The sequence below is a fragment of the Leuciscus leuciscus genome (assembly GCF_965113295.1).
Source record: "Leuciscus leuciscus genome assembly, chromosome: 17".
In the NCBI taxonomy this organism is placed as follows: domain Eukaryota; kingdom Metazoa; phylum Chordata; class Actinopteri; order Cypriniformes; family Leuciscidae; genus Leuciscus; species Leuciscus leuciscus.
The window spans coordinates 32,135,793-32,156,093 of record NC_138741.1 but is presented as its reverse complement, the minus strand read 5'-3'; the positions used below and the strand labels follow the sequence as shown (position 1 = coordinate 32,156,093).

Here is a 20,301-nt window from a genome sequence, read left to right as displayed (position 1 = left end):
GAAGGGAAAGGCTGTCTCCAAGCAGAGGATGGCCCACTGGACAGTGGATGCCATCGCCTTGGCTTACGAAGCCCAAGGCGTGCCTTGCCCATTCGGGTAAGCCTCAAGGCGCCTCGAAGCCTCAAGGCGCCTCGCTGACAGATATATGTAGAGCTGCGGGCTGGGTGACACCTAACACGTTCGCTAGATTCTATAGCCTCCGTGTAGAGCCGGTATCTTCCCGTATACTTGCCCCCAGTGGCCCTCGGAAATATGCGAGGGACCCATTCTTAGTGTTGGCTTGCAACGCCACTCCCGCCCCCAAGGCATTTAAAGGGAATGGGAGATGAGACTCTGAATGGTTTAACGCACGTAAATCCCAAAACACACCCATTACTCATTAAGAGAATAGGGGCAACCCTTTTAGACCATGCGCCTGGTGCGCCGAACATTTTTCCCATCGTTAAACTAGCAATGGATTCGGACACGCCCTAAGTGAACTTGCGCCCTGCGCTTAGACCATGCGCTTAGATCGTTAAAATAGGGCCCAAACAGTTTAGAAAGAAAACACACAAGTATATTGGGTTTGGATCTGTGCAGTCTGTCATAAAGTAACAGCATCCAATTTATCTGCTGTCATTATTAATGTTAATCAAACAACAACAAAAGTGAAAATCTCTCATTGTTCTTGACTGAATCACTTTTGTAACTTTAATAAGAATAAATGTATATTCAATTTATTTTTATACATTTGATTACTTTATGTAGTATTTTGATCATATCGCCCAAGACTGTGTGCTTAATGGCTTTAGTGAGGGAAAGAACTACAGTCTCATGAAGCATTGCATATGACATCGAATTTAAAATGGAGAAATATAAAACTACTCCTTTACAATTACAGTTCCTTGCATATAATACATTTAACTATTTTGAGAGCGTAAAGAGATCGACTCGATTCTGTCATTCGCAGTGCTACATGGGAGTGGGTGGAGCTAAAGAGATATTTCTGATTTGTGTAATTTTCTGTACAGCATCATGGGTATTGTAGTTTTTGATCCTGCAGCAGAATTAATGAAACATTCATAAGATAAAGGATGCAGTCACTCTAGCTAGAACTAGTGAGGCAGCACCCACAGATACACGACGCATGCACTCTAGAAAGAACGCTAGAAAAATGTGCAAATGAATGGGAAAGACCACTGTATTTTTCAGAAAGGCTCTTTTAAAATGACTATTTTAACTTGACTTGGTACATTAAAATCACTGCGCTGAGTGATTAACCCCTTCAAGCCAGTCGCGACGAAAGTAGTCGGAGCGCTTATTATGATAACTACGGTAATCTGCAGGCAGTGCAAAAAGACGGGCTTTGAGGTGGGAATCCGGCCCCAGGAATTCCACTGTTAAACGTGATTATTTTCAAAATAAGCTGAAATAATGTTGGCTGACGGCTTCAGCAGAAGCAAATACCATGGATTTACAGCTTTGTAGTAGCTCACAGTAGGGCTGTCTTTATAAGTTATCATTCAAAAACAATTTCCCCATGGAGAAAATGAATGGAGTTTTTACTTCCGCAACCTGACTGTTGCACTCTATTGCCATTTCATTATATGATGTATGGAACTGCCATCATGAAGTGCCAACATACTGATACTGATAACAGGGCTGTGATTACAAGGATTACACTAATGCTAGTACAACCAGTGTTAGACATGAATGTTTTCACGCATCGCAACAAACCTTAAAAAACTTGATTGAGATTTAAATATTATATATTTTGTATTATTATTTAATATTTCCTATTTATTCCTATTATTATTTAATGATTCCTATCCATTTATAGTTGGATACCATTCTTCAAAAAAAAAAAAAAAACTTTAATAAATTAAACTGGAAATGTACTTAAGCAGTGCCAAAACTGCTCTTAAAGGTTCAGTGATTCATGTTATTTTCCATAAAACCACTTTTTAATGTTGGAATAATGTTCCATAATGTTGAAAATATGGAATAATTACGAGGAAAGGACGAAGAATATGATGCACCTGGTCCAGTAAAATGACCTCATCCTGTAAATGTAGATGGACTTTGAAAGCAATCTTTCTTAGTGGCATTACATAAAATCCATCTTTATAAAGTGCTCTACTTTTTTGTTAAAATGTGGTCAGGGGGTGGTGATACTCTCATGTTGTTATTAGACTGTGTTATGTGGCATTTGGCCTGTAAGGTGTAAATCTTTGGCAAGGGTATGATAATATTTGATAGCTGATCCCTATTCCTTGTCATTGTTTGTGATTCAGTTTTATTGTTTGTTTGTTTACCCATGTAGCGACTTTTTGGCTTGGCTTTGATATGTTTTCATGCGTATCTCTGCTATTTGTTATTTTGTCTAACCTGTATCTTTTAGCCTCATGCAGAGAAACTGAATTTATATCTTTGGAACTGACCTGAGGATGACCACTGACAATCTAATTGCAGTTTGAATTGTTTGAGTTTTAATATTTAGCTGATCTACCCAGATCAGTAATATTAGCATTTTGAAATATTGCTGAATGTCAGCTTTGAATTGAGAGTAGAGCTTTAAAGAAAGATAATTATTTAAGTTTTTCTTTTTCCTGGCTTAAGTCAGTCACTAGATTCCATCATGCATTTCATTGCTTGCAGTATGAAATACTCATACTCAGTATGAGATACTCTGATCTTGTATTATTTGTATGTAAAAAGAGCAGTGAGTGATCATCAAGCTCCGGTGGAATCTGCAGATTTTTTTTTTGTACTGATTTTTGCTGGGAATTGTTTTGAATTCTGAAGATTTGTAAAATGTGCTCAATAGTACTGGCAAAATGTATAATAAACAAACACTGGGAGCTGAATCCTACATGAGAATTTTCTGCAAATTAAAATAAAATCACACATCGCCATGTTGAATTTGGACAGGGTAAACACAGTCATAAGAATCTGAATGGCATGGTCTTATGGTTATGGAAATCCTGAAAATATCAGGGAATTTTAAAACTGTGATTTCCAGAACTGCAAAAGTCATTGATTGCTATTTTTTTAAATGGTCAGTAATTTTTTTTTAAGTTAGGTTTTGCTGTAAAATATTTAATTGGCTAGAAATTACTAATCGTCAATGTAATGTCTATAAAAAGTTTTTAAATAAGAAATCATGAATGACTGGAAAATAATGGAAAATTGAAAAGGTGTGAGAACCCTGAAATGAAGATACACGTCTCTGTGTGTCATCCAGGCAGGAGAGCTGTTGAAGAGGCTTCTGACCCATGAATCTGAGACCTATCAGCCATCAGAAAGTGAACTCTCATCTTCTTGCAGCCTGCATTCCCTTCTGCATGACAGTGTGGGAATAAAGCCCGCCGGGCCGTCCGAAAAAAACCTTCCAACCGTTGGAACACAAGGTAATACGCTTGTTTGACATTTCAGCTGGCATTTGCAAATTCTGCTTATCTCAAATATCTGTTTTTTCGGATTCAAATGAATAGCCTTTAATCCATGTATTATTGAGCAGTTTAAATACACACAGATGTTAAGAGCCGTGCTCGGCCAGACCGAGAGGGATGCCCTAAAATCAGGCAAACCGCATTAATGGCTCGTTTTCAGTGGCAAAGCAGAGAAACATCAGCTCGGTGGCTCCGTTCTGATGAAGGACCTCGAGTACTCGCAGGATGCCAGAGCTCTGACCCTCATGAGAATACACTTTTGCCCAAATCTCATTTCTGACAAAGCCAGCCAGCCTTCATTCTCTCTTTAAACCTGTCTCAATCAGTCCTGCTGTTCAGATTCGAAAAGCTCAGCCCCCCCTTACCAGATCTTTCTTTTCTTTTCTCCTCTGTCTCACTCTTCCACCATCTCTCTGAGCTGCGCTTTCCTTCTCTTTTCTTTGTTTCAGGAATTCAAAGTGCTGAAGAGGACAGTGCCGACCAAAGCCCAGTGGAAAGTATTCCTATTAGAGGTAAAAAGGCAGATCGAAGAAGCGCCCGTTCGGGAGTTCTTCTGTGTCTGTTTTGTCTTTCTCCTCACGCAGTAGATAATGGGGGTCCCTTTTTTTCCCAACTGGATGGCTACTGAAAAGATGATCAAGGTGAATCAGAGGTCAAAGTCCCACCTGAAGAGTGGAACAGTTCCTCTAATTATCGGCAGAGAAAACAAACCCGTCTCTTTTCTTCTGCCCTAGGTATGGGTGAAACTGAGATTCTCAGAGCGCATAATGCGGAGGTTTAATTGTCCGCCGGCCGGGTTGGGGGTGCCGCACAAGATCTGTCATTGGTTCTCATTATCTGCTAAACAATGCCAGCCAGAGGCGGACTTGAAAAGACTGGATGTCAAGGCATCCTTTGAAAAGCCTCGGGTAGCAAGTCCCAGCGCCAGCTCAGAAATGTAAAACTATCCATTATTCCACTTGGCTATCTGATTTCAAACTGTGCCTTTCATGCGCAGGGCTAGCCCAAGAGCGCCACGGAGAGAGAAGTCCAGCTTCTCACTGCAACTAATCAAAGGCATTATGGTAGTCGAAAACCGCCTCTGCTGTCCCTGGCTGCTTATGAGCTGTTTACAGGCGGCTAATGAAGACTGCATTGAGTTCTGTTGCCTTTCGTATTGCATCACTTTGCAATCATCCGTGGAAACGTCGTCCGAACGTTGGCCTTCCGCCGTCCTTGTCGGTAAAGCGGCGTTTCGCATAATAGTGTTTTATGTAAATGGCAAACAAAAAGGAAATCTTTAGATGTTTTTTTTTTTGTTTTGTTTTTTTACATGCCAGTGAAGCCTATTTTTTGCAGTCATTACACCGGAAGAAACAAGCAACAAACAACATGTTTGTTGCAGCCATACTACAGATATCTGGATAACGAGATGCCGGAATGTATTTTGTCTTTGGGGACTCTTTGGGGGCATAACCACTTTGCAATTTGTTTGTCTGTTTGCTTTCAACATTTAAAACTGACATATTTTTTTGTTTTACAGGGCACGTTTCTTTCTCTTCGCTCGTTTTCAAAAAGTATTTTAAGCTTGAATGCTCGCTGGTTAAAGATCTCAATTTTGAAAGTTTATTCAACATGAAAGAGTGTTTTAAATGGAATCCTACAAGATGGTGCGGCAACACAAAAGCCGACGGGTTCTTTTTTTTTTGTTCTTTTTTTTTTTGACGGCAGCCTGTATGTGTGCGTCTGGATTAGATCAATAGTTTAGTGCTCACTCACTCTGTTTTTCACCTCTTCTCTTTGCTCATCAAGGCCTTAAAGAGCTGATGTTGGTTCATCAAACATCAGGGCTCTGGAAAGTTGGAAGTTGAGGTCTTTAGCAAATATTTGACTAGCTGCTCTCGCTTTTAGTTTTTTGTTTTTTCTGTCTCTTTTTTCTATAGAGACCAAAGCATATCAGCTGCTTAAACAGTCTGTGGCACAAGAGAGGCACTGGAGTGACTCGGAGGAGGATTCGGAACCGTCAGGTAACGGGGAATAATAGTGAATAAATATTCTAAAGTTTGACAAAGCATGTATGAGCAAGTCTTATTCCGAAGAGGCTTTGTTTATTAGCATGGAAACATTTAAATGTTTTATATAAAATAGAATTTATTTGGTTGAACCTTATTCAAATTCTTCTTAACATCACTATTCTTGAATTTAATGTAACTATTACAATTGTTTCAATTGACTGGAGAGTTAGCAAGTTGTGTGTTCAGATTGTGTTTGTAAATAATTATTTTTAGATGGCCCAATCTCAGGAAACTGTGCCATTTGTGCCCAAAGTTTCAAGTTCATTGTTCCCCCCACCTCAGGCCCAAAGTACCAGGGTCGTAAATTCCATAGACATTTGGGGACAACCCCCCACATTTTTTTTTTTTAAACAGCAGCTACTATTACCCCAAATTTTAAATTACATTTTAATTGTAAAAATTAGGCTATTAAATGGCCATTGTTTTGTGCAATGGCCATTTAACCCAGTTACATTTTAAAATATTTTGGAGAGTTATTCACTGTCAATATTATCTGCGTTTTAACAGAAAAATATGTAATATTTCTATATACATTATGATTACACTGATCATACAAATTAACAAGAGTATAAATGTGTAATAATAATGAACCCTTTTCCTTCTCTTTTTATTTAAATTATGATTTTTTTTTTGCAAAGACATCAACAAATTAAAGAGGTCTGAGGCACTCCGGGACCCTGTAACACAAAATAGCCAGTAAGTACTCACACAATTATATTTATATAAAAAATCCTTATTTCCATTTGTCCTCTTTTAATAAAATAAAAAAACAATGTGTGTTTGTCCTTGAAACACTCTTAGCATCATTAACACGAGTTCACGTGGGAGGCATCAGTCAAGCTGTATTTTCATTCAGGGCTTCCTCTCTCATCATCGGCATTATTTGATTGCTTCAGTAAATCAGGACTTTGAATGATGAAAAAGGATCTTGAAGGTACATTGTTTAGGTTTTCACATCAACACAAGTTCACACAATCAGCTAAGACACGCAAGCCCTCCCAGCAGTGCCTCTCCTCCATGAATCCATTAGGGCAGGTAATGGATGGGTAAACCTTGTGAAGAGTAATCGTCTCTGATTTCACATGCTTTTCAGAGCATCACGCTGACACAAGGGTCGAAAGTCTCTCTCCCTGTCTCTCCGTCTTTTTTCCTGCCCAGTCTTTATGCCCACTCTTTGCCCGCCTCCCCCCGCGCTCTCTCAGCTAGTTTACACTATTTGCAGAGGAAAGGGTATAATGATTGCACTCTGACAGAGCTCTCTGATGGATGCCACAGTCTGCCCAATGAATGGCCTCATTAATAAACATAAGCCGTCTCTAGTGCGAGATGCTTTTGGAACATCCCAGAACCTGGTAGTCACACACAGCTCCTGAGAGAAGACCCTCTATGAGGTTATCATGGTTAAAGATGATGGTTAGCGTTGCAGCATTCGCTTTGCTTTCAGGTAAACCATTTCGTGGCGTGCTGAAGAATTCCTCTTGCCAGTCACTTCTTGCGCTTTATTGCCTCTACAAGTACCCTGCACTCGAGCACCAGTAGAACACTACATGTGCTGTTCCCCCTCTCTCGCTCTCTCTTCTCCGTCACTTACTGTTGTCATTCTGTCACTGAGCCGATGGGCACATTAAAAGACCGTCTGCTTCGGTCCAAAACTCACAAAAAAATTGTAATAAAGCAAAATAAAATAAATCAAGTGCCTCTCTTTCTTAGTCATAATTATGATTTTGCGCTTAAGCCGGGACCGTAGCTGAAGAATCGGAGTTTAAAGCAGGCACTTTGGAGCAAAAAAATGCATTTATGGGCCTTTGTGCGCCTCCTCATTATGTGTGGGGCTGATTCATTAAGTAATTGGTTTGCAGTTGTTTACATGAGTATTAAGGCCCCCTATTCAGCAGTCTTTGAGAGATACATTGTGCAAATGTTGCATGTTATGAATGCCCAATGAGAGGCAGGGGGCCAGGCCTATTGGCCAAACACTGCGCTGGGCTGAAAAGACCAGAGAAAAGCGTCAGGCGCTGCTTTGCATAGCAATGACTCGCCCATAATAAGCTTTCCAGATTAAATACATGCAGTCCATACAAGATGCAAAGAGATACTCTTAACACATTTATGTGTGTTCATTTCACTATTATAGCACTGAAGAGAATTGGGGTCTTTCATATCCAGCCCCGTTTTTGTTTTATTTTTTTTCTCCCTTAATTCCCTTCCCTGCGCCCTCCTCTCGTCAACGTGCCATTTTTACTGCTAAATACTTTTATGGAACACAGCGTTTTATTGTGTTATAATTCAGAGGCTGTGCGGACGGTATTTGTTACGCCTGTGTGCTGCAGTGATTCGGCAAGGGGAGAGCTGCAATAAGCAGCTGCACTCCATGTAAAGACCTCTTGTTCCTGCGCTTTGTTTAAGGCTGCATGCCACAGCTTCCTCCTCTTCAGCGGCTATTGTGTCCTCGGCCACTGCAGGCATGTAGTGCAGGTCTCGCCCGCTCGCTGGATCTTAGTGTCCCGCTCTGTTGCTTTAGGAAAAATAACAGGTTAGGAGTAGTGATGGGTTAGCGTAAAATCTTCACCAACATATGTTCAATTTAAAACAATTGTGCTTGTGTAAAGGAAGCTGTTTGTATATAGACTTTGAGTTTTCCCAGTTTAACAAATTTGCATCATTGAGATACTATTATAGTATATTTTTGTTTTTAAATATGTCTATATATTTTTATTATTTTTATTTCAGTTTCAGTTATTTTAGTACATCAAGTTAAACTAAATGAAAATGAGAAATGTTGCCTTGATTTTTGTTTTAGTTAAGTAAAATATCCCTGTTACGGGTGTCTTCTGTTGTCTAGAGTGAATGCATGTGTAGGGTGGTGGTGGGTGGGACGGGGTAGCACTAAACGGCAGTAGCCAGTGGGGGTCACTCTCTTTCTTTGTGCCTCTCATCATCCGCCTGCTTTGTCTAACAAAAAAGAATATTCTCTGTACACATATCAACATTTATTTCACTGAGCCCATTTTTATTTTTATTTACCAAGATGAGGTCTTCAATTTGTAAACTGAAATAATACAGAAAAAAAAAAAAAAGAAGTGACCCAGTTCTCTTGAGGTGATGTCTGTGTGTACACAGCACATTTAAAAAGAAAAGTCCCCTGCCTATCCTCCTGCAGTTCTTGCTGTTTGCCAGCAGAGGGCACTCATATTTAGGCCAGCTGTGTGGTACCCAACAGTGGCAGCTGGTGGCACGTAGAGGGCGCTCTCTCTGCTGCTCAATCAGTACCTCACTCCAGAGCTCTTGGCTCTTACAGGGGTCCAATCAATGGTAAATCAGTGCTGCTGTGGGTCACAGCTGGGACGGGTGTAGGAGGTGCTACTGCTACCTTGCACAAACACTGATACAAAGAGCATGTTCTATTAGCACAGCTGTGGAGGCGTATAGATGTTTATCTATGTTTTTATATGCTAAATTCTTATGATAGGTATAGATCCTTTACTCATACACATTGGTGTAGAAACAATTTTCCCTCAGAAATTGCTAGTAAATTTGACAAGTAATTACAAAGAATCAGCAAGTAACAAATTGAATCAAACGTTTTTTTTTTTTTTTTTTACTGTTTTTATTTAAACAACATACACAGTCAACTCAACCAACAACAATACATGTGTACAGACATTGTGCTTTACTTAGCGTACATATCTACACACACATTTATTTATATATATATATATATATATATATATATATATATACATTAGTAAAAAAAAGTTAAGTAACATCAGTGAATTACAGGCAAAACCAGCCATCAGTATGAATTCATCCCCTTCTGCTATAACTCATTTTGAATAGAACTTATGAAAGGTTCCCACATGACAGCAAACTTAGAGCCGGAAACACTTAAATTAAGTCTTAAACATGACATTTTTTCAATAATCAGTTTTATGTACAACTCAAAAAATCACAATTAACCCTCTGGGGTCTGAGCTGTTTTCTGGCCCTGGAGGTGTTCTGACATGCTCTGACATTTGTGCTTATTTCTGTTACTTGTGACATTTTCATGGCTTAAGTCTGATTACACTGTATTTAGCACAAACTCTGCTACAATAATATGTCAGCAGCATGTATGTAAAAGTTTGTAGTTTTGAGATAATGACATTTATGCGTGGTTTGTGAAAATACAAAAAAAGAATTGTCACTGAAATAAGGCCATGAAACCCATACTGACTATTTCTTCACAAGACTTTTGAAAATTGTATCACGTAGCCTAGAATATTTGCTCCAAAACTATGTGAAAATCACCCTGACTGCTCATTCAGATAAGACAATATATTGATTTAAAATTTGTAAGACGTGTTTTGTGTAAGAAAGCTTTATGCGAGTAGGCCAATATGTATGGTTTTCACACCTGAGAAAGACAAAGACACTCCCCTAATGCCCTATTAGGAGCGATCAGGCCCTGTCATTCTGAGCAACCTTGCACAAAGAATGAGGAGATTTAAAAAAGAATGGCTTTTAAATTGTTTGGATTTATTTACAACACAACATAATCCAAAGATACACAACAAATGACAAAAAAGCACATTATTGAAAACAATGATCCAAAGACAGACCTTTGTGCCATTCCTAAAAACATTGTACATACCTTTCATTTCCAAGGTGTTTGATTTTCACTTTACCATGTTCATGTACAGAGACTCATGTTAATGTTGAAGTCAGCAGGACTCAGTTGCATCTGGGCCCTGTAAAAAAAAAAAAAAAAAAAAAAAAACCTGTGAACATACTGATATCAAGAGAAACTATAGGGCTGCACAATTTTGGGAATAGATTTTAGATTTTTCTGGTTAAAATTTATTTTAAAAATTCACAGAATACACACACACACACACACACACACAAATGTTTCCAGCAATATATAATGAACAGGTTTGTTGTGCCTTGTAGGCATAGGCTATGCGCAGTGCTGCATAAAATAATAATAACAATAACCTATAGCAGCCTATACATCTTCCAAAAGATTTCAGTAACAACTAGGGGTGGCACGGTACATGAAAAAACATCCGAACCGTTCGGTTCGCTTGTCTCGGTTCGGTGCGTGTGTGCGTCGCGCGGTTCGCACGGTTCGACGCATGCGCAATGTAGCCTTGTGCCCGTGCTACTGCTAATACAATGCTAAATCATAAATCAGACAAATGTAGAATAACATTACAATGTCCAGCAATCGATTTAAATAGTACACTGGGTTTACTTAGACATTTAATGAGATCAACTCCACTAGGCTATATGTTGTTTTTTCACGTGAATAAATAGGCTACATAGATCGACTGTTCCACGTACCGGTATGTAGGCTACTTTAATGGTCCAGTGGCAGAACTTGCCAAGCGTGTCAAAGGTTCTGAGTTCTAATCTGCACTCGTATATATTTTTCTTTTTCATCAAAACCGATTATGTTTATCAGCGGTTGTATATCAAGCAGGGACAGATTTGTATGAATTTTGTTTTGTGATTTCATCGGAACGAATAGAGTAGCCTAGAGTCTCCTCAACGGACTGAAGCGCGCGTCTGAGTGAAGAATGTGCGGCCGCTGCGGTGTGTGCGCGAGCCACGAGAACACTGTATCAGCGCCACTGATCGCAACGGCAACGAGCACTTTGATCACTTGATTAAAAAAAACACATTTCAGCGCTAGATTGCTTCTTATTTAACAAACGAACGAAACGAATACTTTGCTAGTTAACTGGAAATGTTTTATTTATTTGTATTGGTACATCCGTGCTGGGACATAATATCAACCCTGGCAAAAAGTGGTGACAAATAACTGTCCGACACAGCCCACGGGAAATGAGAAGCTGCGTTTTGCAAACACACCCCATTTATGAAATAAATAAATTAATAATTAGATAATTCAGCTATATATCATATGCTGAAGTAAATTTTTGGAGTGTTAAAGATTAAAAGAAAAAACAACAACAAGAACCGTACAGAACCGAAAACCGTGACCCTAAAACCGTGATACGAACCGAACCGTGGGTTTTGTGAACCGTGCCACCCCTAGTAACAACTACGCTAGAGAAAAATATATTGATTACAATATAAAACCATGAAGCCTATTGTTTGGTGCATTTTGCTTTTCAAACGCACAGCGCGCTCCAAAATATGAAACATTCAAACGCAGAGCGCGCTTCAAAATATGAAACATTCAAATGCAGAGCGCGCACCAAAATATGATACATTATGGTTACCATATTATACATATCTACGTTTGAGCAGATATCCACAAACACAGTAACGGTTCAACTGCACTGTGAAGTTTATGCAACAATAACATAAACTAATAATTAAGAATTTCTTACCTTACATCTTTCTTGTCTTCAAATCGCATTCTTCTTCTTCTGAGGTAAATCCAATGTAAGCTCACGGCGTGTCTTCCAAACTCGACGAAAAGCAGAGACTTGTGAAATTTTTTGGTGCTTTGTTTTTGAGGTAACGAGCGCGTTCGCATTCCATGTGGAGATTTGCATGTGAATCTCTTTTGCGCGTGTGGGCGTGGTCGAATTAAAAATAATGAGCAAGCGCTTGAGAAACTGGACTTCTTGTTGGTTTTATACAAATTACTTAAGCAGAGAATATTTGTTTTCAGTTTGAATCCGATCATTTAAAAGAACACACTTAAATGATTATAAAGATATATGGCTCATAAATGTGTGACAAGTATTCGTTGAGTTTTGTTTCAGTTTATAGACGTGCTCGGGAAAAAAAAAGTTCAAAGAGACGGAGAGGCAGAAAGCACACCCTGTTTATTTTCTTTATTTTACAAAAGCACAATGTTTTGATTTGATTGTAAGTGGACACATACAAAAGTAGAAATATCACAGATTCTTTTTTTATATTTCTTTTTTCTGTATAACCATAAATGACGGAGTAATTTAAGTTTATTGTGCTACTATGTGAAGAAAATCCAGCAAAACGCGGGGGCGCGTTTGCCGACCCCAGAGGGTTAATTTTCAACCTTTATTATATTTCATAAATATAGGTGAATATCTGTAAAATTTCACATGACATGCATATTTTTTGAGCGGTTTAGTTTTAGAGACACAATTGCTTTATATGATGAACAGATTTAATTTATGCTTTTATTCACATTTAAACATTGATCGGCGAACATAAACAGAAGCTCAACCGAACCTGCTTGACGCTCGAGAACAAACCTCATTGATTCTTGTGGAGCTCAAACCTGCTGCGTAACACGAAAATGAACCTCATTGGTTCTTGCTGCAGCTCAAACGTGCTGCGTAACACGAGAATGAACCTCATTGGTTCTTGCGGAAGATCAAACGTGCCGCGTAACACGAGAATGGACCTCATTGGTTCTTGCTGAAGCTCAAAGGGGCTGCGTAACACAAGACTGAACCTCATTGATTCTTGCTGAAGCTCAAACGTGCTGCGTAACACGAGAATGGACCTCATTGGTTCTTGTGGAAGCTCAAACGTGCTGCGTAACACGAGAATGAACCTCATTGGTTCTTGTGGAAGATCAAACGTGCTGCGTAACTTGAGAATGAACCTCATTGGTTCTTGCGGAAGATCAAACGTGCTGCGTAACACGAGACTGAACCTCATTGGTTCTTGTGGAAGATCAAACGTGCTGCATAACACGAGAATGAACCTCATTGGTTCTTGTGGAAGATCAAACGTGCTGCGTAATATGAGACTGAACCTTATTGATTCTTGCTGAAGATCAAACGTGCTGCGTAACCCGAGAATGAACCTCATTGGTTCTCGTGGAAGATCAAACGTGCTGCGTAACACGAGAATGAACCTCATTGGTTCTTGCAGAAGCTCAAAAGTGCTGCGTAACACGAGAATGAACCTCATTGGTTCTTGCGGAAGATCAAACGTGCTGCGTAACACGAGATTGAACCTCATTGGTTCTTGCTGAAGCTCAAACGTGCTGCGTAACGCGAGACAACCTCATTGGTTCTTGCTGAAGCTCAAACGTGCTGCGTAACACGTGAATGAACCTCATTGGTTCTTGCTGAAGTTCAAACGTGCTGCGTAACACGAGACTGAACCTCATTGGTTCTTGCTGAAGCTCAAACGTGCTGCGTAACACGAGAATGAACCTCATTGGTTCTTGCTGAAGCTCAAACGTGCTGCGTAACACGAGAATAAACCTCATTGGTTCTTGTGGTAGATCAAACGTGCTGCGTAACACGAGACTGAACCTCATTGGTTCTTGCTGAAGCTCAAACGTGCTGCGTAACACGAGACTGAACCTCATTGGTTCTTGCTGAAGCTCAAACGTGCTGCGTAACACGAGACTGAACCTCATTGGTTCTTGCTGAAGATCAAACGTGCTGCGTAACACGAGAATGAACCTCATTGGTTCTTGCGGAAGCTCAAACAAGCTGCGTAACACGAGAATGAACCTCATTGGTTCTTGAAGAAGCTCAAACGTGCTGCGTAACATGAGAATGAACCTCATTGGTTCTTGCGGAAGCTCAAACGGGCTGCGTAACACAAGACTGAACCTCATTGGTTCTCGCACATCAAGTGAACATGCTTGAGCTTCCGTTTACCACAACTGATGTGTGAGTTGATGAATGTTTATTTGAATAAAAGACTAAATTCAATATGTTCATCATATAAAGTGATCAAGTCTCTTCCGAAAATTTGGACTAACCGCTCAATTCATATGGATTAGTTTTGCGATCTGTTTATGAACTTTTTGAAATGTCAAAGTGGCAGTTGCATAGCTGTCAATGGAGGGACAGAAAGCTCTCAAATTTCATCAAAAAGATCTTCATTTGTGTTCTGAAGATGAATGAAAGTCTTTCGGGTTTGTAACGACATGAGGGTGAGTCATTTTCATTTTCATTTTTGGGTGAACTAACCCTTTAATAAATATAAGTGAAGATCAGTAATATTTGACAAGACACACATATATGTTTCCCCTTTATAAACAGAATATTTCAAAAGGAATGATATTGCAATGATACACTTTCATCAAAACTAATAGCAGAGCTGTAATCGTACGTGATCACAGGTATTATGAAAATAACTTTGCCCAGACAACAAATGCAGACTAACTGCAGTCTATTTACATGAAGCATATTGCTGCATAGGATGCCGAGAGACGTCTTTTATTCATAGCTCAGATATCATAACAACAACCCACACACCCCATATATTAATGTATCAAATGCTTGCCTAAAAACGCACAGGGGCACTTTTCATCAAATATCGCAAATACATCCAAATGCTCAAAACAACGCGAAACAGAGGGAGAGCGGAAAAAGTAAACGCTGGTGCGGAGGGAAATAGAGAGAGGTTGCCGTCAAAGCAGTAATTTGCATCATTTTACACATTACATTCACCTCTGTGTGTGAGACGCAGCCAAACAGTGGCCAGCCCTGTCTTACATATTCAGATTCGTTGCCTCAATTAAGTGAACCTCAGTGCAAGATGAACTGGCATAAATGTTTATGGAAATGGAATATTAGATTGGAGGGTCAGTGCATTCACAGCTCTCTGTGATAATAGTGTCTTGAAATCAGACTCGTCACTGTCTGAAGTGGCCCAGCGGATAGAGCATTCCCATGGCAAGCAAGTTATATAAAAGAATAGCCCTATTTACCCACCAAAACATGTATTTATTATTGAGCTCATCATGACTAAAGGGGGGGAAAGCCCTCAAATTTTGCTCTAGCGTTCAATGTTCATAAAAGAGAACGGCCTCCCATATTTTCAATTTGAACAGAGAAAGGGAGATGGAAAAATTGGACACAATATGTTTGTTTGTTAGTTTATTCATTTTTGCAGACAGTTTAGTATTTAAATTTACATAAATTCTAAAAAGCATTTTTTAGCATAATTATTTGAATAGTGTATTTTATGTCGAACGCTCTAAAGCAATTTTTCTAGTTTCAGTTTATACACCAGGACATATGACAAAACTTCATCAGTAGATTTTTTTTTAAATACTTTTATTTAGAAAGGATGCATTTAATTGATCAAAAGTAACAGTTAAACATTTATAATGTTACAAATGATTTCTGTTTCGAATAAACTATTTTGACATTTCTATTCATCAAGGAATTCAGAAAAAAATATCCTGATTTCCACAAAAATATGAAGCAGCACAACTGTTTTCAACATTGATAATAATCAGAAATGTTTCTTGAGCATCAAATCAGCATATTAGAATGATTTCGGAAGGATCATGTGACACATAAATTACATTTTAAAATACATTAATATAGAAAAGAGTTATTAAAATGTTAATAATATTTTACTATATTATACTGTTTTTACTTGCATTTTGTTTAAATGCAGCTTTAAATCTTACCTAATGGTGATGAATGTAAGGAATAATAAACAGTCAGTCGATTTATTATGCAGCTGCTTGTAAATAATAAATAAACGGACATGAAATGTTGATCTGAGTCGAAGTTATTTTATAATGCAAAAATGTAATCTACCTAATTTAATCCAAAAATGATATTGTCAGTCAGCATTAAAAAAAAAGCCCATGAAAAGTTATAACTGAGTATTCCAGAGAACCATGCAATAAATATTAAAATATGCTATAACAAATAATGCGCTACGCTAAAACATGTCTGATGCTCATCATGTGTGTGTGTTTTGAATGTGCTGCCAATATGCTCTGTCTATGCAACACAAATACCACGCATTTATGTCGATAATATTTAATACAAATTATGCTCAGTCCATCGTAAATGTCCATTTTGAACAAGATAATGATTTCTGTTGTATTGTTGTGCTGTGCAAAATTGCTGCCTAAATAGTCAGTTTGAAAAAGAATTCAGCCGCCAGTATCTGTTTCAGAAAAGTTTTTCATGGGTTTATGCCAGTCGTGTCCCTTGACCTTGGGACTGAATACGTATCTGTCAACTGTAACTATACTTACACTTGCATCAATAGAATTTCTGAAATGTTGTGCCTTGTAGAGAGATGTTCTGGAAACAAAAGAGCTAAGCTGAATTATGTGAGAGCCAACCTAATTGAGTTCAACTACGTCTTTACAGCTCCTTTGGTCAGTGTCAAGGTTGAGCGTGCGACGTGACTGAATTCGCTGTCAGGTCGGCGGGCCACGTGTGAATGCACATACAACCGCTGTTTTATCTTTTCATCCGAATCCATCAAAGGAAAACTAAATATTCTTACTCTTGCTCCCTGAATCCTTTTAAAGTACATCAACGTGAAAACAAAATCAATGATATGGATATATGAAGACACGGAGGGCGAGGGCGAGAATGAGGGTGAAGATGAAGACGTCATTGTTGAGGTCTGAATAGTCCTGTGCTGATGTAAATGAAGAAGGAAGGCTGTATGAAAAGTAGCGCAAGCTTTTGCATATGCATCAATGCAGATCAAAGGCTTGTCAGGGGTCATGCATTTACATAATATCAGTGATGCTATGGGAACCCAGGAACCCGGCAACCCAAGCGCTCAGTCCACTTGTGAATAGAGAGCCTTGACCGGGTCCTTCAGTGCCATTAGAAAAGAAGTCGAGGAAGTTTATTTGGCCGATCACCCCATCTGAGAACAGGCTTAGAGGGGAAATGATGTTCTTCAGGGTTTGGTTAGTACCTTGCAAAGAAAAGACGACGTTGTGTAAGAAATGATGGCTTCCGGGAGCATGTTGTTGTCTGTTGTGGCTGAACTGATGTTGAGCAACTGATTGAATGATATGGTTTGTACAGAGATTTTAATTATTAGTGTGTATTACTTTTCATTTTCTTAGATAAAATATTGTTGTTCATAATTACAAACAAGTAAGAAAATGTGTAGTCTCACAATCTCTTGTTTTTCATTTCTCACAGGAAGAGTGCAAAAAGTAAAGCTTTCTCTGTTGTCCAATCAAAGGGTAAGACCACTGTACAAATGACTAAAATATGTTAAAAAAAAAATATATTTATCCTTTATATGTATGCTTATGTTCCACAATCAGGTAGTACTTATTTACTACTTAGATTTACTGCACTACTTATATTTTGTGAATACACTACTAGGCAAAAGTTTGGAATAAATAAAAAAATGTTTATGGTTTTTAAAGAAGTCTCTCATTCTTACCAAGGCTGTATTTATTTGAACAAAACTACAGTAAAAACTGCAATGATGTGAAATATTATAAAAAATAATATATAATTTTATTCCTGTGATCAAATCTGAATTTTCAGCATCATTACTCCAGTCTTCAGTCACATGATCCTTCAGAAATCATTCTAATACACTCAGTTATCAGTTATTTTCAGAGCTCAGTTTTTAATAGTTTTCTTAACGTTTGCTGCTTAATGTTTGTGTGGAAACCATGATACATGTTTTCAGGGTTCTTTGGTGAATATAAAGAACCAAAGAACAGCATTTATTTGAAATGTTCAATCTTTACATTTATGTAACATTATAAATGTTTTTACTGTCACTTTTGTTCAATTTAATGCATCCTTGCTGATATTTTTTTAATCTTTATTACCCCAAAACTTTTGAATGCTAATGTATTTTTTTCCCAAAAAAACAAAAAACTTTATTAAGCAGCAAAACATTGATAATAATCAGAAATGTTTCTTGAGCAGCAAATCAGCATATAAGAATGATTTCTGAAGGATCATGTGACACTGAAGACTGGAGTAATGATGCTGAAAATTCAGCTTTGATCACAGGAGATTACATTACATTATTTAAAAAAACATAATATAATATTATTTCACAATATTAATGTTTTAACTGGGCGCATAAGAGACTCATTTCAAAGACATAAAAAAAATCTCAATTATTCCAAAATGTGGCCAGTATGTCTGGTTACCACGTATGTTTAGTTTTTATTTGTTGTTTTTTTTGTACCAGTGTCTCTGGAATTATTTACTTTGTTGCGGATCACGCTCCTGCACAAATTCATTACTTCCCCCTTATTGCAACAGAATGTTAATGGTGTGCGTACATATTTTTGATTGCAGCATTTTGGGGAGAATCAGACGACAGCAATTCTGAGATCGAAATGGCCTTGCGTCCTCAGTCCCGCAACACCAGCAGCCATGACTTTGATGATTTTTATGATTGATGTTTATCACTGTCACATTTTTTTCCCCAATGAGCAGTTAATATGTTTGAAAGAGATGCCTTTATGCGATCGCAAAACAAACAGAAATCTTCACCGAGGAATGAGTGCGACATTCCATGAAAACAAAAAAGAGCCATCCACTTTATTGTGGCCAAAGACTGTGAAGGGTTTTCAAAACATGTTGGTGTTAACCCTGCTTGAGTCTCTTTAGCTGAACAACACTTGGACCTGGTTGAAATAGATTAAACTTGGTTTTTAAAGTGATTCCTTTGCACTGTGTTGAATATTACGCATTTTAGATGCTGCAGGTATCTGGCGTTGAGTTGGAGTGGAATGCTCTGAGTCAACTCCTATGAAAAGCCAGTGCACAATGGCCACTCTGCATGCTGCTAAAACACCTTTGAACTCACTCAAGTACCCATGGGCCATTTAGGAGGACAAAATGCGTTGTGCTCATCTCAATATAGAAACAAACGCTCTCTGTATTTGCGCTGGTCGTCAGCTGAACGCGACAGCGTCTCCCCGACTCTTTTACGCCGACGATATGCGCCCACTTCAGATTTCGACTGTTATTAAAATGTGCCATTATTCATTTTCACACTTTATTCTCTGGTTGCTTTTTAAGCATGTTGCATCACAGACATAGACGTTTCCGTACAAAATATGTGACGTGCTTGCTTCGATTCATTGTTAAGTCTTTCCCTCTAATGCTTATTTTTAGACTCAAAATGATAGTTAAAATTATGGATAATTATGATTAGGCATTGAAAAGAGCACCGATCAAACACAGCAATATCATTACAGTAATAACGGTTATTTTTCCCAAAACAGCCAATCAGTGAGAACGACTGTAACCCTTTTTCTAATGGACCTGAAAATAACATTACAAACTAAAATTGCAGTTCATGGATTTCCAGATCTGTTTCCCCAGCCATCAGTAATCTACATCGTCAGTGACAGAGGATTGTCAATTTTGTCTGTGACTCCCAGGTTCATTAGGTTTCATCATTGTGCTGGTATATTTAACATGCACACAGGCATGTTATCCTGTAATGATACAAAACCTGCAGCATTCTATCCATCAGTATGATTCCATTAGTTAGCTTTTAAGTAACTTTATGAGGCCGAACCTGCTAGAGTAGGACTCCACTCTCATTAGCCGTAATGGCTCCAGCCAGCCTTGACCCGCACGCGTCAAAACGCGCCTGCATAATTTGGGGATTGCTAAAAAGCTCCCCTCACATAATAACTGTGTTAAGGATCATGTCAACAGATACTTGTGTGATAGAGAGTTACATTGTGCCGGCCCGTAACAACGCGATAAACACTTTTTAAAGGAACTGTCTTCCGAGCAGCATAGCCCATGGACTGGGTAATGGAAAAAAAAAATATTAAAACCACAGAGTGTGACTTGTAAATGATGTCACATCAAAACGGAGAGAGTGTTTTGTTTCAAAATAGACCATGCCCAGATTACTTTTGCAAAAATGTGTGTACTAAGCCACTTTATAAACATGCATGAAGGTCTCCCAGCAGGGAAGGTCATTAAGCTTTCAGATTCAGAGACTTTCTCAGTTTAAATGATCTGTGTGAATCTAATGGCGTGTCGTGCCCTATTTCAAGGCTCAGTTTGGAACATCCATTCATTTAATGAATAAAAGGCGTCAAGTCTACATGTTTAAGTCTTTATTTTATTAAGAAAGCCTGTGTTAGTATCCGCGTTTCCATTACCCTTCAAACTGCGCAAATT

The 20,301-nt window shown here is 38.5% G+C and overlaps 1 protein-coding gene across 3 annotated transcripts in view; it reads left to right on the top strand.

The window, feature by feature from the left end:
• kiz (kizuna centrosomal protein) overlaps positions 1 to 18,815 on the top strand; it is a 42,106-nt gene extending 23,291 nt beyond the window's left edge. The window contains exons 10-15 of one of the 3 annotated variants that reach the window (XM_082143477.1): positions 3,224 to 3,389; positions 3,881 to 3,943; positions 5,354 to 5,437; positions 6,124 to 6,181; positions 17,317 to 17,360; positions 18,448 to 18,815. In XM_082143477.1, coding sequence (XP_081999603.1) covers positions 3,224 to 3,389; positions 3,881 to 3,943; positions 5,354 to 5,437; positions 6,124 to 6,181; positions 17,317 to 17,360; positions 18,448 to 18,551 — 519 coding nt within the window. In that variant the 3' untranslated portion in view covers positions 18,552 to 18,815. Of the gene's footprint in view, positions 1 to 3,223; positions 3,390 to 3,880; positions 4,073 to 4,165; positions 5,438 to 6,123; positions 6,182 to 17,316; positions 17,361 to 18,447 lie in introns of those variants that run through there. The other 2 variants (XM_082143478.1, XM_082143479.1) reach the window with 2 other exon arrangements.
• Positions 18,816 to 20,301: the final 1,486 nt, after the last annotated feature.